This window comes from Euprymna scolopes, chromosome 21 (assembly GCF_053919585.1).
Source record: "Euprymna scolopes isolate OS-2025 chromosome 21, ASM5391958v1, whole genome shotgun sequence".
In the NCBI taxonomy this organism is placed as follows: Eukaryota; Metazoa; Mollusca; class Cephalopoda; order Sepiida; family Sepiolidae; genus Euprymna; species Euprymna scolopes.
In genome coordinates this window covers 15,012,996-15,036,465 of record NC_136502.1, presented here as the reverse complement: position 1 = coordinate 15,036,465, position 23,470 = coordinate 15,012,996, and the positions used below count along the sequence as shown (strand labels likewise).

Below are 23,470 nucleotides of genomic sequence, written 5' to 3'. Positions count from 1 at the left end.
GGTATTTTCCTTAGAAATCGCAAATTAGCTGTAAAAAAGTAAAAAAAAAAATCCATTTCACTTTGAATCCTTTTTTCTTTCACATGCCTAAGTGCTCATAGATTTGATTAAGGTTATGACTTAACAAGTTATGATTAAAATAACGTTATAAAAAAATTGTCAGTAAGTTCTGACAGATGTGCGCTGGGGTTTGATACCAAGAATTGTGAAAAGGCGAACATAACGGTTGGGAATTCTTTCTTTGGACTTTACTTTCTAATATTATCAACATATTTAACTGCAGGGGTGGTTCAAGAAATTGAAGAGACAGACTGGCATTTATTTGTTGGTGCGACATAGGGAGGTTGCCAGCTGGAACACGACAGCGGCTGAAGCTGTCATTATGAGTTGACTCTGCAGGAAGACGACATTACACAGTAAGTTTTTTAACTGATGAAACGGGACTTGTTTTTTGAGGGGGAGGAATTGCCTCTTCGGATCTATACCACGGAATAAGAGAAAAAGCTGCCTATGAAAGATAGGAATATCCTTGCTCTCTGTCGCAATGTCAGTATTGATTGTAAAGTTACGCCTCTATTGGTTTATCATTCAGAGAATCCTCGTCTTCACATCCGACAAAATGCTAAAGGAGAAGGACTAGATAACAAGACCTATAAACCTGCAGCGGAACTGAACAACAATCCATTGGTTCTGCAGAATTGACAAGATAGGATGTGCACAAAAGAACCAACAAAGAAAAGAGAGATATGCAACTGTGGTACCATCGGGTTAGGGTTAGGGTTAGAATTGACAAAATAGGATGTGCACAAAAGAACCGCTCTCATTCGAACCCAGAATCTGTTCAGCACAAAAAAAAAGAGAGAGATGCAAATTGTAGTACTGTCGGGATTAAAAGTGACTGCATATAAGGATGGGTTTTCTTTCAATAACTACAGAATGTAATCGAACGTAATTGTGATTTTGTAAAAAGAAAAGTATACGACTACTGACCGTATGGGCTACGAATGACAAGAAAGGAAAAGTTCTGACCCTTTTTTTCTTTGTCTTCAAAACTTCGCATTCAGTCCGATTGTTAAAAAAATACCTGAAAGAAAACCTCCACCCTTTGAAATGTCTGCTGGTGTTATACGATGCCCATGCTCACTCTCCTAGCCTCAAAGATGATATTCTCCCAGAATATTCCTTTATCAAGATTCTTTTTCTTTCACCTACCTTTCTCCTGTAGCCCATGGACCAGCAAGTGAATTTCTAAGTTCATGACGTTGTATACAAAACATCTCTTCAAGCGATGTTTTGAAATCATTAACAGCACCAACCTCACTCTTTTGCGAATTTTGGAAGCACCATTTCAATATTGTAATATGGCTTGGGCTCATCGATCAAGCTTAACAGGAGCTTTCGAGGCGCATCTTGAACGCTATGGAAGAAGCTGTGGCTCGATACCATCTCTGCACAAGACTTTGAGGTATTTAACGAAGGTGAAGCAAAAACTGTTGACGATCGTAAAGATGATCCGCAACCTGAAGTTGAAGAAATTGTTTCACTCAGAATGGCATTGAGGCTGGTTGTCAGTGGAAAGGACATTGATGAACTTCTCGAGGAACACAAACAGGAGCTTACAAATGACCTGAAGGAGTTGGAGTCCATGAAACTGAACATTGTTCAGTAACAGCTCTGCCAACAAGGAGAAGGAGGACACAAATACAACAACGGCAGAAATATAAAAAATGCTATCTTCGTATCATAAACTGACAGAATTCATAGAAAGTTCCTGAAAAAGTTTGGACAGATCGTTCTCTTGTATAGTTTATTAAAAATTAGTCAGAAACAAGTTTCCTTGTATTGTTTCTTCTCAAAAAGGTCATCAGTTAGCCAAAGTGAAGGTCAAAGTGATTTGAAAATAAAAAGAATAAAAAAGTTATGAAAATTAGAAACTGGAAAAGTAAAAATTAAATTTAAGTGTTTCGTAAAATTCATCGTATTTATTTTTTTTTATTACATTATGTTCTAATATTTACTTCATTTATGGGTAAAAAAAATAAATAGCAAATGGAGGTATTAACGTTTAGGTTAAGTGACAAAATGTTGCATCCCTCTGCCTGTTCTACAAGTACTTTAATTGTGAATGCTCTGACAAACCACAAGCACTTGTACCTCCTCGACGTGAATACCCCTGGCAAACCCAACAAGCAGCTAAATCCCTCCCCTTCACAGTAGAGATCCCTAGGTGTAAGAAAGCCTTCTACTCCAATAGTTTCTTCCCCAGAACTGCTAGACTTTGGAACTCCCTTCTGGGTTCCTGCTTTCCCAACTGTACTGACATGCAGAAGTTCAAGTGTAATGTGAACAGACATCTTGCTACTCATCTCCCTTCATAATATCCCTGCAACTTATGTCCCCGATAGTAGCCCCTACATCAAAGTGGCACTATGCCTTGTTTGGGGTGAAAATTGAATAAAAAATATTTTTTAAAATTTGTTGCTCTTATTTCATTCTGTTTTTACCATTATTATAAAACTTGAGTTTTTTTTTTAACTTGGAACGGATTTAGCAATTTACATTTTGCATCTAGCAGTTCCATTATATTTACATCAAATATATTAAAATTTCAAAACTTTTCTTTTAGATTAGGAATGGTTATTTTTTTAGATTTGGCTGCAATTTTTCAAACTTGCGATTCTTTATATTCTGGAATCCATATGGAATTTTGAATTGAACCTTAATCCATATGGACTTGTGACACAATGAATAAAGGTGTTGATTAACAATCAGTTCTAAGTGACAGTTATTTGGAGAGTGAGGGTTTAATCTTTAGTTAGGCGATAATAATTAAGAATAACATAATAATTAAGACTGTTTTTGGAGTGGGTAGGGTCATTTTAGACAAAACATGAAGCCACTTGATTTAAGGAGCTAAGAAAAAATACTAGATGAAAAACTAGCTGATAATAAGTGTTAAATGGACAGATTCCAACTCAAAAAACAGCAATCCTTCCCCTTTTGTCAGAAATATCACTCATGGAATGTGAGGACTAAAGAATAAAATAAGGGAAGCAATAGTTACAACAAGGCTGCTGAAATTAAACCAATGGTCCACTTTATACTTTCTTTTACATTTTTATGGTTGATGGAATGAAAACAATCCACCTCCTTCATGGATTAAATTTGCTTTGAAATTTCATATGTCCGATATGCGCATTTCTCCAGTTTGAAAAGCTGCACCTGAAGAAAGTTAAGGATTACATTGGGTGAAATTTTGAAAAAATTACAACCAAGATGAGGATAGTAATCCAAAAAGATTCTAATAACCATGGGAACTGCTTTGGAATTAATTTTTTTTTCTTTAAAAAAATGTTTGCTAACATTTCCATGAGAAGATGAGTTATAGAAAAAGGAAATAGATGACATCGAATGAGAAAGTCGGGCCTGAGTAAAAATTATTTGGGGGTTTAACAATGCTTTTAGGGTTTTCATTTTTTCTTTTTTAGCGTACATAATACCCCTCCTAATTTATACCCCATAGAGGGAGGAAGTAGCTATCCGAAAACTTGATCCCCCCCTCTCTCTCTCTCTCTCTCTCTCTCTCTCTCTCTCTCTCTCTCTCTCTCTCTCTCTCTACTCATGAGTATTGGCTGAAGAGAGCTTGATATGGGTATATAAATGGTTCCTAATTATCGAGTTTGAAACCGACGGTACCGATGACTTATCTAAACTTTCTGTAAACAAGACAAAACATATATATATATATATATATATATATATATATACACACACACACACTGTAATATTGTAAATAATAGGCACATTAACTTGTGAAGAAAGGGGCGGATGACACAGGTAAGAAATACTTTTTTAAATGACATGAATTGGTTAGCCTAATTTATCTGGAGGAAAAAAAAATAGATCCAGTATCAAAAATATTTTTGTTCATGTGTTTTGAGGAAGGTGGTGTTTGATCAACACTGCTGGGGGAGTCATGATTTAATATACTGTTTTGTTTTTAAATCCCTAAAACAGTTTTTCATGGTAAACAATTGGTGATCCCTTTAAGAACATTGGTATTATTGTTTGTTCATGTAAGTAAATTGATTTAGCGAAGCAGGAGATTAATTGACTTGCTGACAAAATAATTTTCAATGAAAGTTAATTTTTTTTTTCATATAGTTTTAAAGAAATTTCCAAAACTATAGACACAATATTTTTGTTGATAGTAAAACGCCCAATATTGAGAAAAGATACTGCACTTTAATCTTAGCCAAAGAACAGTAAAAATATTTTTATGGTTAGGCCTTTTTAAAATGAATGGGGAAAAAATTTTCTTGAATTTATCATTGTACTATCTAAACCTTTAAGTAGTGAAGAGTGTAGTATCGGTTCTGTTTTCATAAGGTCACCCTCTCAGTAATTACTGCTCCTTTTTTTTTTTTAAGGGTAGAGATAATCCTCCCAGGTATTATCTCTCTTTGGGAGTGGGTAATGTAGTATCTGTTCTGTTTTCATAAGACTCCCCTTTCTGTAATTACTCTTCCTTTTTTTTTTTTTTTTAAGGATATTGATAATCCTCCCAGGTATTATCTCTCCCTTTGGAAGAGGGTAATGTAGTATCTGTTCTGTCATAATGAGTCCATAATCCTGTGTGTGTGTTTTGTAGCCTCTGTTCTAATACCATCTTTCAAGGCATTACTTCTTGATTTTTTTTTTTTTTGAGGTGGGGGCAGTGTTGTATGTTTGTTTTTTTAATCTATTGTACTATTTAAACCTTTATTTAGGGTTTTTTTTTTACATGGGGGTCACCACTTATCAAGGCCCGAAGGCCACTCAGGGATAAGGGTTATTGCGTGTACAGTAATCAATGAGATAGTATTGTAATAATCATTAGTATTGGGGGTTTTGATAGAGTGTCTTACTTAAGGGGGCGGTTTGTCAGGAGTTTGTTTATGTTGGACTTGAAGACGTCCAAGTTGTAGTCAGGTGGGAAACAGGCAAGCGGCAGAGAGTTCCACTGGCGTGCAGTTCTAAGAAAGAAGCTTTGCTCATGGAATCTACGTTTGGATTTAGGCACAGATAAAGAGTGGGGAAAATTATTGACAGTTTGTGTTCTGTTTTCATAAGACCATCCTCTCAGGAATTATTACCTCTTTTTTTTTTAAAGGGGTAGGGATAATCCTCCTAGGTATTATCTCTTCCTGTAGTGTACTTGTAGTCTTTGTTCTGTTGTCATGACACCGTCTTTGCAAACATTACCTTCTCCTTTTATGAGATGGTCATCCCAGGTATTACCTCCTATTTGGGGAAGCAGTATGTTTGTTCGTCATGATACCATTCTTTCAATAATTATCTTCTCTGGTTAAGCATGAGGGTTAATTGTATAGTATCTGTTCTCTTGCCATGATATCATCCTCCCAGATAAATATACAGCCAGAGGAAGAATATTTTTGCTGGTTATTCATATTTTATGAAATTTCTGTGCTCGGCTGTACATTAATTTGTTGCTATGAAAAATATTGCCAATGTTTTTTATTATTAGTATTATTATTATTTGTAATTTTAAGTTTTTTTTTTCTTTTCCTTTTTTTCCAGTTTCTTCTCGGTGCACCGAAACAACCGATGCAGCATAATATATTCAATATTGACCATTGAACTGAAATTCCACTTCCTTATGGCAAAAAGAAAGAAAGGTTGAGGCTGAGGTTTAATTGCTAACATGGTAACCTCCTATAGTTGTTCTTTTATTTTTTTAGAAGAAATCAATTTTGGTTTTTAAACTGCGTTAAAAAACAAAACTAAAAAAATTACCCCCCCCCCCCCCTCAAAAAAGACTAAAGAAAATTCAATTCTTTCAATGAAATTGAATTGTGAAAAACTTGAGAAATTTAATTATTATTTTTTTTTAAAAAAATTGCATGTCATTGTTGAAGTGGATTTGGACAATTTGTGATTTCACTGACATTTGTTAAATACATCAAAAGAAATCTTTATCCAGTCTGGATTTTTAAAATTAATTATGATGGAAATGTGTTGATAAATAATCATACATTTCAAAATTTTAATCTTTTAATCAAATGAAGAGTAAAAAGAAAGAAAAAAAACTTTCTTTCTTACCACAAGTTCTAATGATGCGTAGATCAGGATAAACCAAGTAAGCAGGGTTCAAAAGGATAAAATTGACTTTTCATTACTGCAGAAATCTTTCTTTTTTTTTTTAAAGATCACCTGACATTGTGTCTGTGAGTGTAACTGATTTGTGTGACGTGATTGTTGACAAGCGGAAATAAACCAGATAAGTTTGTGCTTGATAACCAAGTCACAACACACATGACAATAGCCAGGTTTAAATTATAAACTTTTGTGCACTAACAATATTCACTCATTATGCATTACAGCAGCCATCAAACAAATAACCGAAATAGTCACAGCAGCCATCATCAGTCGAACAATGTGGATCGAAGTTATAACTGCAATATTTGCATGAAGACGTTCTCCAGGTATGACAACCTGGAACGTCACAAGATGACACATCAGATGGAGAAGCCATTCAGCTGTGACATGTGCGGAAAATCGTTCAGCCAGAAATATCACCTTAAGCAGCACCAGGTCACCCATTCAGGGGAGCGGCCCTTTAAGTGTAACATCTGTAACCATAGTTTCTCCCGGAACGGTAATCTATCTCGTCACATGGCAATCCATGCAAAATCAATGTCTCCAAATGGAGGCGCCCAAAGACAAATGAGTCAACAGCAACACCACCCTCCACCCCAGCATCCTCCACCTCAACATACCCCACCCCCACTACCACCAATTCCACCCCCTCCTCCTCCTCAGTCATCAGCATCTTCGTCATATCAGGAAGACTGTTACGAGTGTTACGATTGTGAAGCATGTGCAGCGGAGAGATATAACAGTTCGAGAAGTTACAAAACTCCTTCGGGTGTCTACCCAGGGGATAAGCCTTTCAAATGTGATATTTGCGGTTGTTGTTTCTCCCGGAACGGGGACCTAACGCGTCACATGAGGACACATGAGAAGCCCGTCCAGCCGAACTACAGTAACGGCGACGCCGGACGATCCCCGCCATACCAAAGTGAGAACCCGTTCAACTGCAAAGTCTGTTGGAAAGCCTTTTCCCAGCGACCGAGCGGAAACATCCACGATAAGATTCACAAAGCACTGAAGCCGTTCCAGTGCAACCAGTGCGGTAAGTCGTTCTCCCAGCGGACCCACCTGCAAGTTCACCAAAGCCGGATCCACACAGGAGAGAGAGCTTACAAGCCTGTCCCAGAAATACCGACGTTGCCGAACACAAAGTCAACCAGTAATCCGCTAAACTGTGACATTTGTTGGAAAGCATTTTCACAGCGATCCCACGCCAGCCTGCATAAGCGGATCCACTCAGTGGTTCTACCATTCGAATGCAACATATGCGCGAAGGTCTTTACCGAGAAGGGTAACTGGAAACGGCATCAACGCTCACATCTCGGTGAGAAGCTGTTTGATTGTGAAGTTTGCTCGAAGACGTTTCTGCAGCGGTCGCACCTAAAGGAGCACATGAAAATACACTCTGGGGAGCGTCCGTTCAAGTGCACATTGTGCAACTATTCATTTACACGCAAGGATCACCTCGAGCGTCACTTACGGACAAACAAGTGCGGAAAGAAAGCGATGCAGCTGACAGCTTCAGGAACAACTGGGGAGAACCCTGTAACCAGCCACGCTCCATCGAATCCGACACCGCCAGCCAGCAGCAATGCCCCGGCCAACAATGCGCCGACAAGCACAACAGCTAATAACATTCACACGAACACTAATAATACAAATTCGACTAGCACCGTTAACTCTTCATCCAATCATCAAATGAATATTACGCATCATTCGAACACGTCTAATGCACCGACTATGCAACAGCAGCAGCAGCAGCAGCCGCATACTAATGTGTCTAGACATCATGCGGCTGAGTTACCTCCACAGCATGCAAACATCGCCAATGCTCAAATGTACCCGCCCACCACCCAGATGTATCCAACTACAATTCAGTTATATCCGAGCACGCCCGTGTTTCCGACCATACAAATGTACCCAGCCACATCACAGATATTCACGACAAATAATCAGATTTTTCACAGCAATTAAAAAAATAAAATTATTAAAATTAATAAAAGAAAAAAATAATTTTTTTTTTTTTTTTTTTTTTTTTTTTTTTCTCCTTGGTACTGGTGTATTTGAGCAGTACCAAATTTCTTGCATCAGAAAATTTTAGGTCATATAATATTATTGCAGATAGTGTAAACACGAAAAAAAAAAAAAGATGTCACCTTGTCTTAAATTACCAGGTACTATGTTATCAATAGATTTTAGAAAGGAACAGAGGATCAATTTGGTTTTAAAGACCTCAAGAATTAAGCAACAGTGGCAGCGTCGAACTCGGGTCTACACCACTTTCTTACGGTTGACCTGTGCACTTCGTAGACATTTGTTTTGCTTTTCGTCACAAATTCAATTTTTAATTCAAGGAAATATTTATTTTGAGAAGAAAAAAATGGGGGGGGGGTATTAAATATTTACTTTTTGAAGCATTTTTTATTTGCAAAAACGTTTTTAATAAACAAACGAAACTGATTGCGTATGCTTTCATTATCCTTAATTCTTATTTCAAAATTCATTCTCTACGATTTATATTTAAATTATTATGATTCTAATAAATACATACATTTTTTTTTAAAGAGGAATAATTATTTTACATTTTAATATTTACATTATCTGTTTGTTGCCATTTTAACTTTTAGCATCTCCAATTCAGTTTTTGTTATTCGATTTGTAGTTTTAAAATTATAGGTGGACTCGAGTAATCTTTCATTTTTATAGACTTATTACTGTAAGTAAAAAATATTTCATTTTTTCTATTCATACAATTCTGCATCTTTTTTTAATATATTTCCTTTCCTTAGTCAGTAAAGAAGAAATCCTTCCAGACTGAGGTAATTTCTATTTTTCTCCCAATCCAGCTGGCTCCTTCTTTGGGGAGGTTTGTTTTCCGTACATTAAAAACTGACATTATAAACTGGTATTATAACTCTACATTATAACCTGACATTATAAATCAACATTATAAACTGGTATTATAACTCTACATTATAACCTGACATTATAAATCAACATTATAAACTGGTATTATAACTCTACATTATAACCTGACATTATAAATCAACATTATAAACTGACATTATTTAAAAACAAGTTACAAACTTTCTGTCTCCATACTAGGGTAGATCAGGTATAAGATTGGTTTTTAATATAGAAAAATCCCGCTCAACACTTGATCAGTTTAACATCTCTAAGCAAATTTAGAAAGCCATTCTTAATATTGGAAGGGAGAGTGTTTGTTAATTCTTCCCTTCTCGAATGGAACTCTCCTAAAATGAAAACGGTTATTTGTTTAGGAATGCTAAACAACAGATAATACACTTTGCTCCTAGCCAAAAGGTCATAGACAAAAACCAAATGTTTTACAAAAATATTTAAATATTGGATTATATCAAAATTGAACCCAGAAAATTATACTTTTGCAGTTTAGCTACCGTGATATTTTTTTTTAGAAAGGATTTTCAAATTAATTTCAATTTTTATAGTATCTTTTGTTTATTAAATTGTTAGGTGAAAGTACAGAATACTTAACAATTCCCATTTCCCCACGTTAATAATGGGGTTTCTAAATAATGTTATTATTTTAGTTTGTAAACTGTGGAATTCCTGGAAATATATTTTTTAAAACCGTCTTTGACCTTTAAAAAAATGAATATTTTCATTAAAATCATAACAATTTAAATATAAATCGAATAATCAGAATGAAGTAATTTGTAAGCGAGAATTAAGATGTTGAAGGCATACACAAAATGAAAAATAGAATATAAAAACAAACTTATTAAAAACTAAATATTTAATGGCTCCCTTTTTTTCTTTTTTTTTTTTCTTTTCAAAATAAATTTTTCCCTATATTAGGAATCAAACTATTAACTAGAAACAAAGTAATTCAGGTTTTGAGCTAGAAACAAAGTGTTATCTGTTCTAATACTGCATTTCACCTTTTCTGTCCTTGGTCAGTCCTTCTAGGCTGAGACAATTTTTATTTTTGTTCCTATCCAGAGTACTCCTTTTTGGGGAGTTAGATTTTCCCCACATTAACCTTTTATGACCTGGTTGAACTAATTCATTCAGTTGTAAATAAATGAATATAACGGCATAAGTATAGTGGGAATTGATTAAAACACACCTTGTATGTATTAGTTCAGTATCTGGATAGACGCCAGATACCTCCAGATTGCAACTGTCCATTGCTTACATTCAGTATGTTGCTATCTGTCTCAGAGAGTGGAAGATTTCATTTGATGTCATAAATACACTTTTTACAAGCACTATCGATAATAATCTAGGTAAGTTTATGAAATGTAAACATTCTCGGTGGTAGTTTAATTTTTGAACTTCATATTTTTTCAAGTTTGAAGACAATCATAGTATCTTTACCCTTTAAACTAACTAAAATTAACAATAAATATTTTTTTAATCATCTACGTCATAATTCAGGTTATAAAGGGTTAAAAACTGACTTTGTGTCTAACTCTGCCCTCATGAATAGGCAAGTAACTAGAAACTCTGTTTTGTTTACAGTGTGTGCAGGTCAACTGGAAGAAACTGGTGTAAACCCAAATTCGTCGCTGCCAAAGTTGCTTATTTCTGGAGTGCTTAAAAGCTAATTGGTCCAAAACAGAAAAGAAATCCAAACTATAAAAGACAAAACGAAATAAAAGAATCTTTTTTAAACATACAATATATAAAAAAAAAATCTTTAAATGTAACCTGATTACACTAAATCAGGTTACATTTAAAGATTTTAAAATAATTCTTTTTCAACAAATTTACTTAAAATTAACTTTGGTTATGTTCATTTGGCTTAGAAGTTTCTAAAACGATACTTATTTTATAAATTCTTTCAGGCAGAAAATAAGCATATTCTTGTTTTAAATTGCTTCATCCTCTATGATTATTTCATTTATATTTAAATTATTATAAGTCGAATAAATATATACATTTTTTAAAATATTTTTACAATTTTGTATGCATTAAATCTAAAAGTCTATGCAAACAAAGCAATATTTATTTTTTTTATATAATTTAATTTCTGTTCGTTTTAAAATCTATTGAAAAATAGCATCTGTTAATTTCAGATGTGTTGAGGTTTTTTTTGTTTTTTTTTGAGTTCACACCATCTACGGTAATATGCGACACTCTGTGCCAAACAAGCCAAGACGCCAAAAACAGGTTGAGCACATTTTGCTAGTGATCACATGTTTGTTTCACCGTGCTATTTCAAGGGACAACTGCACCAGAGTGGCGAAGGAATATCGCTTAGTCAATCTGCTCAGAAGATAGAGCATGGATGGGATAGAAAACGGATATTCAAACCACTGACGGCTTCGCCTCTCTAGCATGGAGCGCCTTATATGATTTAAACTGAATTTTCTGAATCCAAAATTTTGGTACAGCTTTCTACAACTGGTCTCATTTTAGTCGCTGTTTTCACAGTATTTGAGCTCTGATGTAAACTGCGACGTTTGTCAGGTGCATTTTTTTTTTGGTAATTCAGGGCATGTACTGAACTTTTAATAGAACTCTTTATTTAATCTGTTATAATAGCAAAAAATAAAATAAAAATTACTTAACACTTCTTCACCGTCATGGATGAAAGAAATGAGGACAATCTATCCCTGCAGATTAAATAAAGTGTTCAATTTGAAATTCAGTATATGTATCGAGTTTGATATAAATATTCCTAAGTTCAACAAGATGCACCTGAGTTTGGGCCGAAACATTGTGAAAATAACAACCAAGATGTGAATAGTCGTTCGGATAATTCAAATGAATTGTTTTAAAAAAAAAAAAAGAAAAAATTATTTTTAAGCTGCGTCCTTTCAATCTTCACGTCTAGCAAACAATTTTTTTTTTTTTTACAACTTTAACATGATGAACATTGCGAACGAAATCAAGAAATGATATTTCAAATTTAAATGCGACAGATTGACGAACAGAGCTTCTTAAAGGGATACTTGGACGCATTGAATAAATAAATAAAAATTAAAATAAAAAATTATTTTTATCATTTTTTTATTTATTTATTTTTATTTTTTTTAATCATTTTGATCCAGAAATGTTAATTTGATGATTTTCTCATAAAAATGAATTAAAATTAATCAAACCGAGAAAATTATAATTTCATCTCTATACTAATAAAATATTCAATTTTTTTCCCCCTTTACAAAAAGACGTTATAGGAATATAAACACAGGCACCACATAGATCCAAAATAGTAACACTACCTGCCACTACCTAATGCATGTTTTCCATAAACTGTCAGTTTTATTCAAATTCATAAATTCCTACATTTTATTTGAGTCACTTTCAAACAAGTCATATAAACAGGTGGTAGAAGGATAACTTACTCAGTCATTATTATGCCTTCTCAGTATTAAACTGTTAAAGATATTTCATGGTGTTCAGTTATTACACACGTCCATCATTATTTCATTTTATCATCTGTTATTTTAAAATATTTTTTAGCATTTCACTACCACTTCTATCCTCACTGGAATTCATTAATTTCATGTTTTGCTCTTTTTTTTTTGGGGGGGGGATAACTCACAAATTCAAAATTGCCAAATTGGATTATTTATTTTATTTTTATATTATTTATTTTTTGGACTGAAACCAAAAAGACTTAAAATCAAGCAACACAAAAAATTTTTTTTAAACCAATTATTTTGGGTTCTTGCCCAGAATTGCTTTCACATTAAAAGATAAAAATTAAAAAAAAAAATTATATGATGTATTGTGCCCATGACAAAACAAAAATATTATATTCCTAAAATCATGTAAGTTGATCAAGTAATTTTATATTTTAGATAAGAAAATCAAATTTTATGAGTTACAGAGGGGGGGGGGCTATCTTGTCCGCCATTTTGTAAACAATCTAAAACAAAAAAAGGGAAGATAATTTAATAATACAGATTTCCATTAATCGCTGAAAAACGATTTTCTTTATAAAGATAAAACTACTTGATCAATTTATATGATTTTTGGAATAAGATATTTTTGTTTCATCACAGATATGTACATCATACAGTTTTTTCTTTATTCTTAGTTTTTAATATGGGTGAAAGGGGAGGATTCCAAACAAGAACCAAAGTTTGTTAATAAAAGTAAATTTTTTTAGGAGGTACCATGTAAAGGTTGCCAACATCCATAAGTGAAAATGGTGTTTATGAAGCCGACTGAATTTAAACTTGGTTGTTAGTTTGCATCATTAATCACTTCACCATAGCCACCTCTCAATATTTCAGATGGCAATGTAAAATGGTAAGACATGAAAAGTTTGTTTTTTTAAATTACATCAAAAGTGGGTCACTACATTGGAGAGGGAAAAGGATGTTTATATTTGCAACATCTGAAAATTGTTTCACGTTAAACATTTACCGAATCATAAGAAATAATTTATGGTTATCAGTCCCCCTGCACAATATATCAAGTTAAAAGGATAATGTGATAAAGTTAGGAACTTTGTTACATTATCAAGTCAATAAGGGTTACAGAAACGGGATAAACATCTTCAGGCCATGGCATTTTGAAGACTAGTCAGCATTAAACAAGTGCAAGGGTAAAAAAAGAAACACTGACTTAAAAAACATTCGGGTAAAAAATGGAAAAAATTTTGGAGATAATATGATGGAGGCGAAGGAGAGAAGAGTAAGAAATAATTTAAAAAAAAAAATCTTTATCCTTTTAAATTATTCTAATTTTTGCTCCTCTTAATTGGGTAGAGCTTTTTTTTTTTATCCTGATAAGTTTGTCTTATCATTAAAAATTTATTTTTCAGCTTAATTTAGCACATATGTGCTACTAGGCTGCCCAGCATTGTAAGGTCATAAAATATGTATAAATATTATATTTTAATTCATACAGAAACTGAGACACGTGTATGCAAGTATTGTTTTTTCTAAACAGTTCACTTGTTGTAAGTAAAAAAAGTACTCAAGCCGAGATCAAAATTAAAACCTCAAGATATTGAGTCAAGTACGATAATCATTAGGCCAGCTTGACACGTTCTTTAAAATATCTTTTCAACCCTACTTATTCCTAACAGAAGGAATCTGTCATATGAACTATTCACGCATGCACATTCGTAAAACAGTTAGCAAACAGATAAAAATCCACATACCAATTTTTCAATTTTTCCCTTTAGCAGCCGTTTCTTCCAGATGAAAACCATTTAAAAAGTTTTCTGCATGTCTGAATACCCTATATACTAAATTTCATGTCTGTAAATCACAAATATGTTGATTATATAGGTTGAGAATTGTCCTCACACACACATTCTCACTTTTATAGATTTGTAATATTTTTAATTATTTGCAATTTTTAATACTTGCCACATCTAAGGACAATGTACACCATGTTTGACTGTTTATCTATTTTATGGATTTCATGGTTAATTATCAAAACTGAAATAAATATTTTATACATGAAATTTTGTAAGAGTGTATAAAGTTAGTGCAGTTCAAGCAATTCATTTTGCTCGTCATCAGACTGGTATTTTAGTGTTTATATTAATAAAATGGAAATGATTATTCCCATTTTCAAAATGACAGCATAAGAAAACACTGGGGGCACACATTAATCCCAAATGGTCATGCTACCTGCCTATATCTGAAGCATGTTTTCTGATTTCATTCAATACATAAAATTCCTACAATAAGTCCAAGGAGACACACTCTCCCAAACAAGTCATAGTTAGAGGTGGTAACACAATGCTTTCCCACTCATTGTTATGTCCTCCTTTTATCCCAGTTTACACCGTTATCAAATATTTCATACGCTCCAATTATTATATGCATTCGTGATTATTTCATTTTATAAATCCGTTTACTTAACAGTCATAATACTCATCCTATGCATAAATAATGAATACTCCTGGAATTTTCATTCAGGTGCTTTGAACTTCATTAAAATCCAATATGGTTTCCCTTCTTACTTGCTTCAACAAAAAACAATAAACTACAAATAACAATAAAAAAACTGACTTTCAGAATGTTTACCGCAAACAATACAAGATCTATTAGTTTCTTATCAAGAAACATTAAAAAATGATTCATTTTCTCTGAATTCATCACAATACTCACTGTTCAGGTTTAATCCTTCTGAAATGCCGACATGTAAACAGAGATATGTATTTTAGCTGGCCAGCTTCTTTTTAGCTGTTTTTTCCTTTTCAGCTAAGGCTTCATCACTGTTATCTCTTTCTTCTTCTTCTTCTTCTTCTTTTCCGATGCCAAAAACGATTCTTTTATACTGTTTTGATATCTTTCTTGTTTAAAACTTCATTTTCGTACTAATGATGAAATGAAAATTATTCATCAATTTAAAACTACCAAAAAACAAAACCTATAGATTAGCCTTCACAAGCGAATTTTTACATTTGCGAAAATATATGCATATATTACATTAGTTGTTAGGGTAATCCAACCTCCCTTAAAAAAGAAACTCTATATTTAGAAATTTAATAAGAATCGGAATTGGTAGATGTATTGGAATCATTTCATCACTAATGTATATATAATCATTCCCAAACCAGATGTATTCAATTCACTCAAGTTTTTTATTCATTTTTTTTTCTTATGAAGTATGTCTTACACATGTTTTGTTGAATAGCAGAAGACCATTAAACAACTTATCAGAGACAAATGTATGTTCCTCAAAAAACTGTTTGAAAGTTTTTTTATGTGCAATGAAAAAGGATTTGGAGAAGAAAAAAGATAAAAGAAAATGTATATATTTAAAATTTGCAAAATCCTTTTTCATTCTATAAAAAAACAACAACTTTCAAACTGATTTTTTAGGAACATGATTATTTAAGAAGACAGTGCAACAAGAACAAAAACCTAACAGCCAGCCATGGTTCTCTCCAGAATGTGCTGCTGCCATTGCGCACAGAAATCACTTTTTCCACTGCTTCCAACGTAATAGATGTATGGAAACTAAAGCTGCTTTCAGGACTGCCAGCAACTATTGTAAGAAAGTAATAAAGAATGCAAGAGAGTTGTATGCTCAGTCCATCAAGTCCAAAGTAGCTGAGCAGCGGCTTGGTTCCCACCAGTTTTGGCAAATAGCAAACAGAATCCTGAATAGAAGCGTGTGCTCTATCCCAACTATCATCAATGGACCTGAGGTAATCTCGTCAGCATCAGACAAAGCCAAACTCTTTGCCAAGAACTTTGCAGCTAATTCTACCCTTTGCGACCAAGGCCGCCAACCCCCAATATTTCTTCCTGTATCAGAAAACATGCTATGTGATATACGTATATCTGTACGTGGTGTCAAGCTAATCAAAAACCTTGATTCCAGTAAAGTAACCGGCCCTGATGGTGTTCCAATTATAGTACTCAAAAAAACTTCAACCAGAACTAGCGCCCATACTTACAAAACTGTTTAAACGTTGTCTTAAGGAGAATTGCTTCCCATCACACTGGAAAATCTCATCAGTATGCCCTGTATTTATGAATTCAGGTGATAGCTCATCCCCCTCTCAGTACAGGCCAATAAGTCTCCTGTGCATCATGAGTAAGTTGTTGGAATCTGTGTTAAATAGAGAAATAATCAACCATCTCAGCAAAAATAACCTTCTTAGTGACACTCAGTATGGTTTCTGTTCTGCTAGATCTACAGCAGATGTGCTTACTGTTATATCTCATAGGATTAGCGAATCTCTCGACGGAGGCAACCTTTCTAGGGCAATTGCTCTTGACATATCTAAAGTCTTTGCTAGGGTATGGCATGAAGGTTTACTTCACAAGATCTCTAGCTATGGTATAGCTGGAAATGTCTTCTCAATTATTAAATCATTTCTTTCTGACAGGTTCATAAGAGTAGTAGTTGATGGGCAAAAATCAGAAGCTCACAGTATTAATGCTGGAGTCCCTCAGGGTTTCCATCCTGGGCCCAACTGTTTTCCTGATCTACATTAATGATCTTCCAAATCACATCCTTACATCATTCGTAGACATTTATGCTGATGACACTACCATCTATGGTAGCACATCTACGTCAGTAAATGACCAAGTTCTCTCCGATTCTCTTTCTTCTGATCTTGAGCATGTGGTACAATGGGGAAAGGAGTGGCTGGTTACTTTTAATGCATCAAAAACCAAGCTTCTCTCTTTACATCATCAGCATTCTGATCCCCATCTGGCATCAGTTTAAATGAATCTGTTGCCAAGGCCGCTGGAAAAATAGTGGGATCCTTTTATCGATCCAGTAGATATCTCACTGCTGATGCTATTCTCTATCTATATAAGAGCCAGATACGTCCAAGGATGGAATACTGTTGCCACATCTGGGCAGGAGCTGCTAGAAAGGACTTGTCCTGCCTTGATAGAGTTCAAAATAGACTTTGTAGCCTCATAGATGTCCTTTTCTCTCCCCTGCAACCTCTATCTCACAGAAGAGATGTTGCGAGTTTGTCTCTACTGTATCGTTATTTTCATGGAAAGTGTTCGACTGAGCTTCAGTCAGTGGTCCCCTCTCGCCAAACTTTCACAAGAAACACTTGTCTAGCTGAAAACACTATCAATAATCCCCCCCACTCTTTATCTGTACCTAAACGTAGATTCCATGAATAAAGCTTCTTTCTTAGAACTGCACACCTGTGGAATTGTCTTCCATTTTCCAGCTGACTACAATATGATTGTCTTCAAGTCTAACGTAAACAAGTTCCTGACTGGGCGTTCCACTTGTTAACAAATTTACCGAATTTCCATTACTAACGATTACTATATTGTCCAATTTCTACTGTACACTCTTTAACCCTTATCCTCGAGTGGCCTTGGCCTTGATAAGTGGCGATACCTATGTAAAAAAAAAAAAATGAACACGTTTACATTGGACTTGAAAACGATCATGTTCTAATCAACCAGGAAGCAGCTCAATAGTATAGTGTTTCACAGATGGATAGTTCTAGGAAAGCAGCTTTGCTCATGGAAGTTTGGTTTAGTTTTAGGCAGGAAGAGAGAAAGGGAAATTATTCACAGTGGTTTTAGTTAGACGTGTTTTTGTTGCAAATCTTTTATGTAGGATCGTAGCTAAAGAGAAGATAATCGCATTTTTTGTTCAAGGGACGTAATTCAGTATTAATAGTCACGAATATTTCATCCTTCCTTCCTATTTTATTTGGTTTTCCTTCATTAATGTAGCAAAATTCAAAATATTGAATTTCGAGTGAAGCCAATCGTATATACTGAATTGTCCTGTCACAGTAATGAACATATCCAAAAATGATGAAAAACCATAAGGTATAAAATTAATTATTAATAAAAATAGTTTTCAAAGACAAAATAAAGTTTTGCAAAAAAAAAAAAAAAAAGAAAAGAAACCGGAGACTTTGAATCATAACAGAAGGGAGGTAAATCTTTTTTAAAAGTTGAAAATTTTTGGCAACTTTACCAAATCTCAATTTTAACTAAATGTCTTCAAAAACTGTTTTCATTAATAATTAATTTTCTACCATATCGTTTTTAGTAATTTTGGGATATTTTAATTATTACGACATGATAATTCATTATATACCATTGGTTTCACTTTGAAATTCAATTTTCAAATTCCACTACAATAACAAAGAAGAACCTTTTATTATTACAAACAAAGACATTGAAGAGATTTTATTGTTGTGGAAGATATATGAGGTATAAAACAGTTGACTTAGGTTGAAGTACCACACTTTACTTACTGTGATGAGGACCAATGAGTCATAATGTTATCTTTGTTTCCAAGTAAAGATTCAATATAATCAATTCCTAGTATAAGCCTCACATAAATCTCAAAGGGTCTATTATGCCAATATATTAATTGTGTCAGATCTCTTACCCATCTTTATGTTTAATGATACCATAGTATGGGTTTGTTCAACGTTATCCACCTGACAATTGTCCCTGCTCTTTGTGAACCGATAAAGAAATACTGGTTCCAGTTTTGTAGCGCCGTACAAAAAAAGAAGTGTGTGTTTGGAAATTGAATAATCATTTGTGTGATGTTGCGTTGGTTATAGTTGGTAGGTGATCTAATGGGTTTATCGTATAAGCAATGTTATTCTCACTTCATCCATTAGTGGCGACACGTCCTTGCTTGCTATATGCATAGAGGCTGACATAACCAGAGGAGGACAGGTCCTGGTGTAAACTTCTGGATTTTCAACGGAGCTCTTTTAGCTGCGTATCTATGACACTACCATGTTACTATTTACTTTGCCTCCTTACGAGAGTAGAGTTAGACACCAGGGTCGTTTTTTAATGGGGTGGGGGGACAAAAATAAAAATCGTCTCTCAGTCTTGAAGGAAATTCTCCTCACTAACCGGGAACAAAAAAGTAAAGTGTAATATCAGACCAGATACTACACTTTGATCTTGACCCATGTTACCACTGCTCCTGCCATCGTGAGCATCGGTTGTTAAACTGGGGGGGGGGGCTGTTATTGATGAGTGAATCAAATTTTTGCACCTAAGAAATGTCAGATCTGCATAAATAAACAATATCTCAATTTAGTATATATTTGCTGAGCAGAAAAAAAAAACACTCCACCTTGTCTTTGTTTTGATTCAAAATCTGGGTACTTATGCAGAGAAGTTACTGGACTGATGCTGAAGCCTTATGGAGGTCTTCCAGCAGATAATGTAAACCGCTGGGATATGCTGAAATGTTTCAACAGTGAAATTCTAGTAATGCAGACAAGAAAAAGCAAAATAAAGCAAAACATAATGTTTTAATGGAAACCAAAAAAAAGACAATTTTTTTATGGATTACTAACCTATTAAGAAGCAAATAAAAAAAACATTCGTATTATTTGGATTCTTTGGATTGCTGTTCTCATTTTGAGTATGATTTTAAGAACGTTTCGGTCGATGTAACCTCCGACCTTCTTCAGGTGTATCTTGTCGAGCTCAGGAATTTGGACAGAATTTCGAGCGGGACCCTTCATTCACTTCACTGGGGTAGCATGCTCTTGTTCTGTTAGCCATGATTGGATAGACATCCTAAGTGATTTGCAATTGTATTTTTCGGTCACCCACACTGAGAATTGAACCTGAAGTGTGGGCGACCGAAAAATACAATTGCGAATTACTTAGTCATGGTTGGATAGAGGTCCTCAACGCACCAATAGCATCATACCATCGTAAAGTAAATAAAGAGTTTTGCTCGAAATTCCGTCCAAATTCCCAAGTTCGACAGAAACATTCACGAGTTGAACAAGATACACTTGAAGAAGGTCGGAGGTTATATTGACTGAAACGTTGTGAAAATTACACTCAAGATAAGAACAGTAGTCCGATTATTCCAAATATTATTTAGGAAGAGGAGAAAAAGAAAAAAAAAATTATAATAAAATAAAATAGAAAAATATACTTTTAAAAGGAAGGGAAGTGGCCAAAAAGTGGACCATTTTTTTTTTCACAAAAAATTGTAAAATAACTACCATTTCTTTTCTTCTCTATTGGCTTTCTGCCTAAGCAGGAGATGATGTAGTAGTCACAGAGAACTATTTTCTCTGGTGAATCAATGCCCCCCTCTGAGTTCTTCGGCCACAGGCTGACCAATCAGCTAACAGGGTGCATTGATTCATCTGCTCCCTAAAAGTCTTAAGGGAACGTCAGCAGTCAGATCCGGACCGCCAGCGTAGCAACATCTATCCTCTTTCATCTCCTGTCCACCGGACATCTCGCTATAGCATTGACAGTCTCAATTTGAGACAACTGCTATCCAGCCGGGGACGACACGGTACTGACTGACCGACAACAACCTTAAAAGAACTTTCTTTGCCTTCTTTCCTTTTAGCAACCTAACCTGCCAGTTCCGGCTACAAATAAAAAAAACTCTTCATTGTTTAAAATGAATTTTGTGTTTCTTTTGTGTCTTGTTCATTGCTATAATTTATTAGGAAGGTAAAACAATCACCTCACCCTAAAAATACAAATAACCAATCCTCACCTCAAAAATTCAGAAATGTCAAAAAATACTTAACCAATGATTATTTTCTAGAATGAATATTTTTTTTTTTTCATGATAATATGAAAATAAGTTTTTTGATATCTTTGTTATTTTGGGGGAAGGGAGGAAGTATTTTTTACCATTTTTTTTTTTTTCAAATGTACGTAGGAGTATTGCAAAATGACTTAAGAAAATGATCAGAACTTGCTTGGGCGATGAAAGTGTTTTCTGTTTTTTGTTTTAAGCAAATATACAGGGTGTCCATAAAGTTCGTGTGCACTTTAAAAAATTTATAACTTTATTTATATTTGCGATAGAAATAATCTGTAAAAAATGTTATAAAGTTTCATGTATCTAGTTTTAAGTATAGTTATTGAATAATTTTTCACCACAAAATTTGTAACAATTTTTAGATTAGTAAAAAATAAGTAAAAAATATTTTCTTTTGTTTTTCAGAATCAATTTGATCCCATGACTTCAATTGAGGAAAAAGTAAACTGTGTTCTTTGGTTGGCTGAATTGAAATCTACTATTGCTGTACAAAGAAAGTTTAGAATTGAATACAATAAAAAAGCGCCTCATAGGAACACCATTGTTAAATGGATGAAAAAATTTAAAGAGACAGGCTCTGTCCATGATAAACCACGGTCTGGGAGGCCATGTGTCAGTGACAAAAGTGTTGCTTTCATAGAAAAATCCTTTACTGCAAGTCCAAGAAAGTCTGTAAGACAGGCATCATTGGAGCTCGGGCTGCCAAAGTCTACTGTGCATAAGATTCTGCGGGCAAAACTTCATATGAAAGCTTACAAAATTCAATTACATCAACAGTTGTTAGAAGAGGATTATTATGCACAGCTAACTTTCTGTCACCAGTTCAATGAAAAACTTTGCAATGATGATGCATTTGTGAGTAATTTAGTGGCAAGGTCAACAGGCATAATTGCCGAATTTGGGGAACTGAAAACCCAAATGAAACTGTTGAACATGAAAGGGACTCTCTTAAAGTTAATGTGTGGTTTGCTTTGGGAATAAATCGAATCATAGGGCCATATTTTTTTGAAGATCGTGTTATTAACAGTGACAGCTACTTAAATATGTTGCAGAATTAGTTTATTCCGCAACTTGAACAATTAAACTTGAAAGATGATACAGTGTTTCAACAAGATGGAGCTCCTTGTCACTTTGCTCCGCGTGTTAGATAGTTTCTAAATCAGGAATTTCCTAACAGATGGATCGGAAGGGGTGGACCATTTCATTGGCCTCCACGTTCGCCAGATTTGACTCCATTAGATTTTTTTTTATGGGGACATGTGAAAACAATTGTGCATGCAACCAAACCTAGTTCATTGGAAGATTTGAAAGCTAGAATAACTAATGTGATTTCAGGCATTACTATAAATCATTTGGCAAATGTTTTTCGTGAACTGCAAAATCGTATTGCCCTTTGTATTGCTAATGATGGAGGGCATATGGAAAGTTAAATAAAATTTCAATAAAAGCTTAAAAAATATAGATTTACTTCTTTCAAATCCATTTTACAGATTATTTTTATTGCAAATACAAATAAAGTTATAATTTTTTAAAGTGCACATGGACTTTATAGACACCGTGTATATATTTTTTTTATGGTGCTTCTGCAGAGAAGACATTGTGTTGAACGAATTCTCTGATCTGCATAAACAAAACACTATCTCAGCTATTTAGGATATATTTACAGAGCAGGAAAAACAAAAACACTCCACCTTCTCATTGGATTAAAAATCGCTTTTACATTCTGGCATTGTTTATTTATTTGTTAGGTACGTTAGATTTTTGCATAGAATTCATAAAAATTTTGCCTCAGAAATGTCTGGTGGCATGCATGTTCGTTACAGTTATTCGTTCACCTACAGGAACCAAATCCCCTAACCCTGAGAACAGAAAGGCTCAGTGGTTGCATGCGAAGTCAGGGAAGGTTTGACTCAGAATATATAATGAAACGGTGCAGAAACAAGGTTGCTACTTTCAGTCGATTGTCGGATGCAGTGGCAGAGATAAATCCTGACGCTGACGCCTCTTGTTGGTTGGTATCTCTGGCATTACCGTGTTGCCACTGCCCATACCACTGTAAGGAAGGGTTGGACTTTAGGGGAGGAGAGGACACTCTTGCCTACAGTTCATAAAATTTCAAAAACAGTTGTTGTTATGGGGGATTTGATGGGCTTATTGCAACTGCTATATTTCTGAATGGGTACATCAGAAAAAAGATCAGTTTTTTTTTTGCGTGAAACAATTATGCATATTTAATTATTTACATGACTTTGTACATTGGCCACAAACAAATGACCAACGTTCACAGGAAACATAAGTTGGAACAATTACATTGATAACATTGCCAGGACCACTGTAAAGAAGGTAG

At 34.3% G+C, this 23,470-nt stretch overlaps 1 protein-coding gene across 1 annotated transcript in view; it reads left to right on the top strand.

Moving 5' to 3' along the window:
• The window catches only part of LOC145243057 (uncharacterized), a 130,843-nt gene that overhangs the window by 21,878 nt on the left and 85,495 nt on the right, over positions 1–23,470 (top strand). The window contains exons 2-3 of the mRNA XM_080106162.1: positions 5,581–8,119; positions 11,249–11,310. Coding sequence (XP_079962288.1) covers positions 6,373–8,119; positions 11,249–11,310 — 1,809 coding nt within the window. The 5' untranslated portion in view covers positions 5,581–6,372. The remainder of the gene's footprint in view (positions 1–5,580; positions 8,120–11,248; positions 11,311–23,470) is intronic.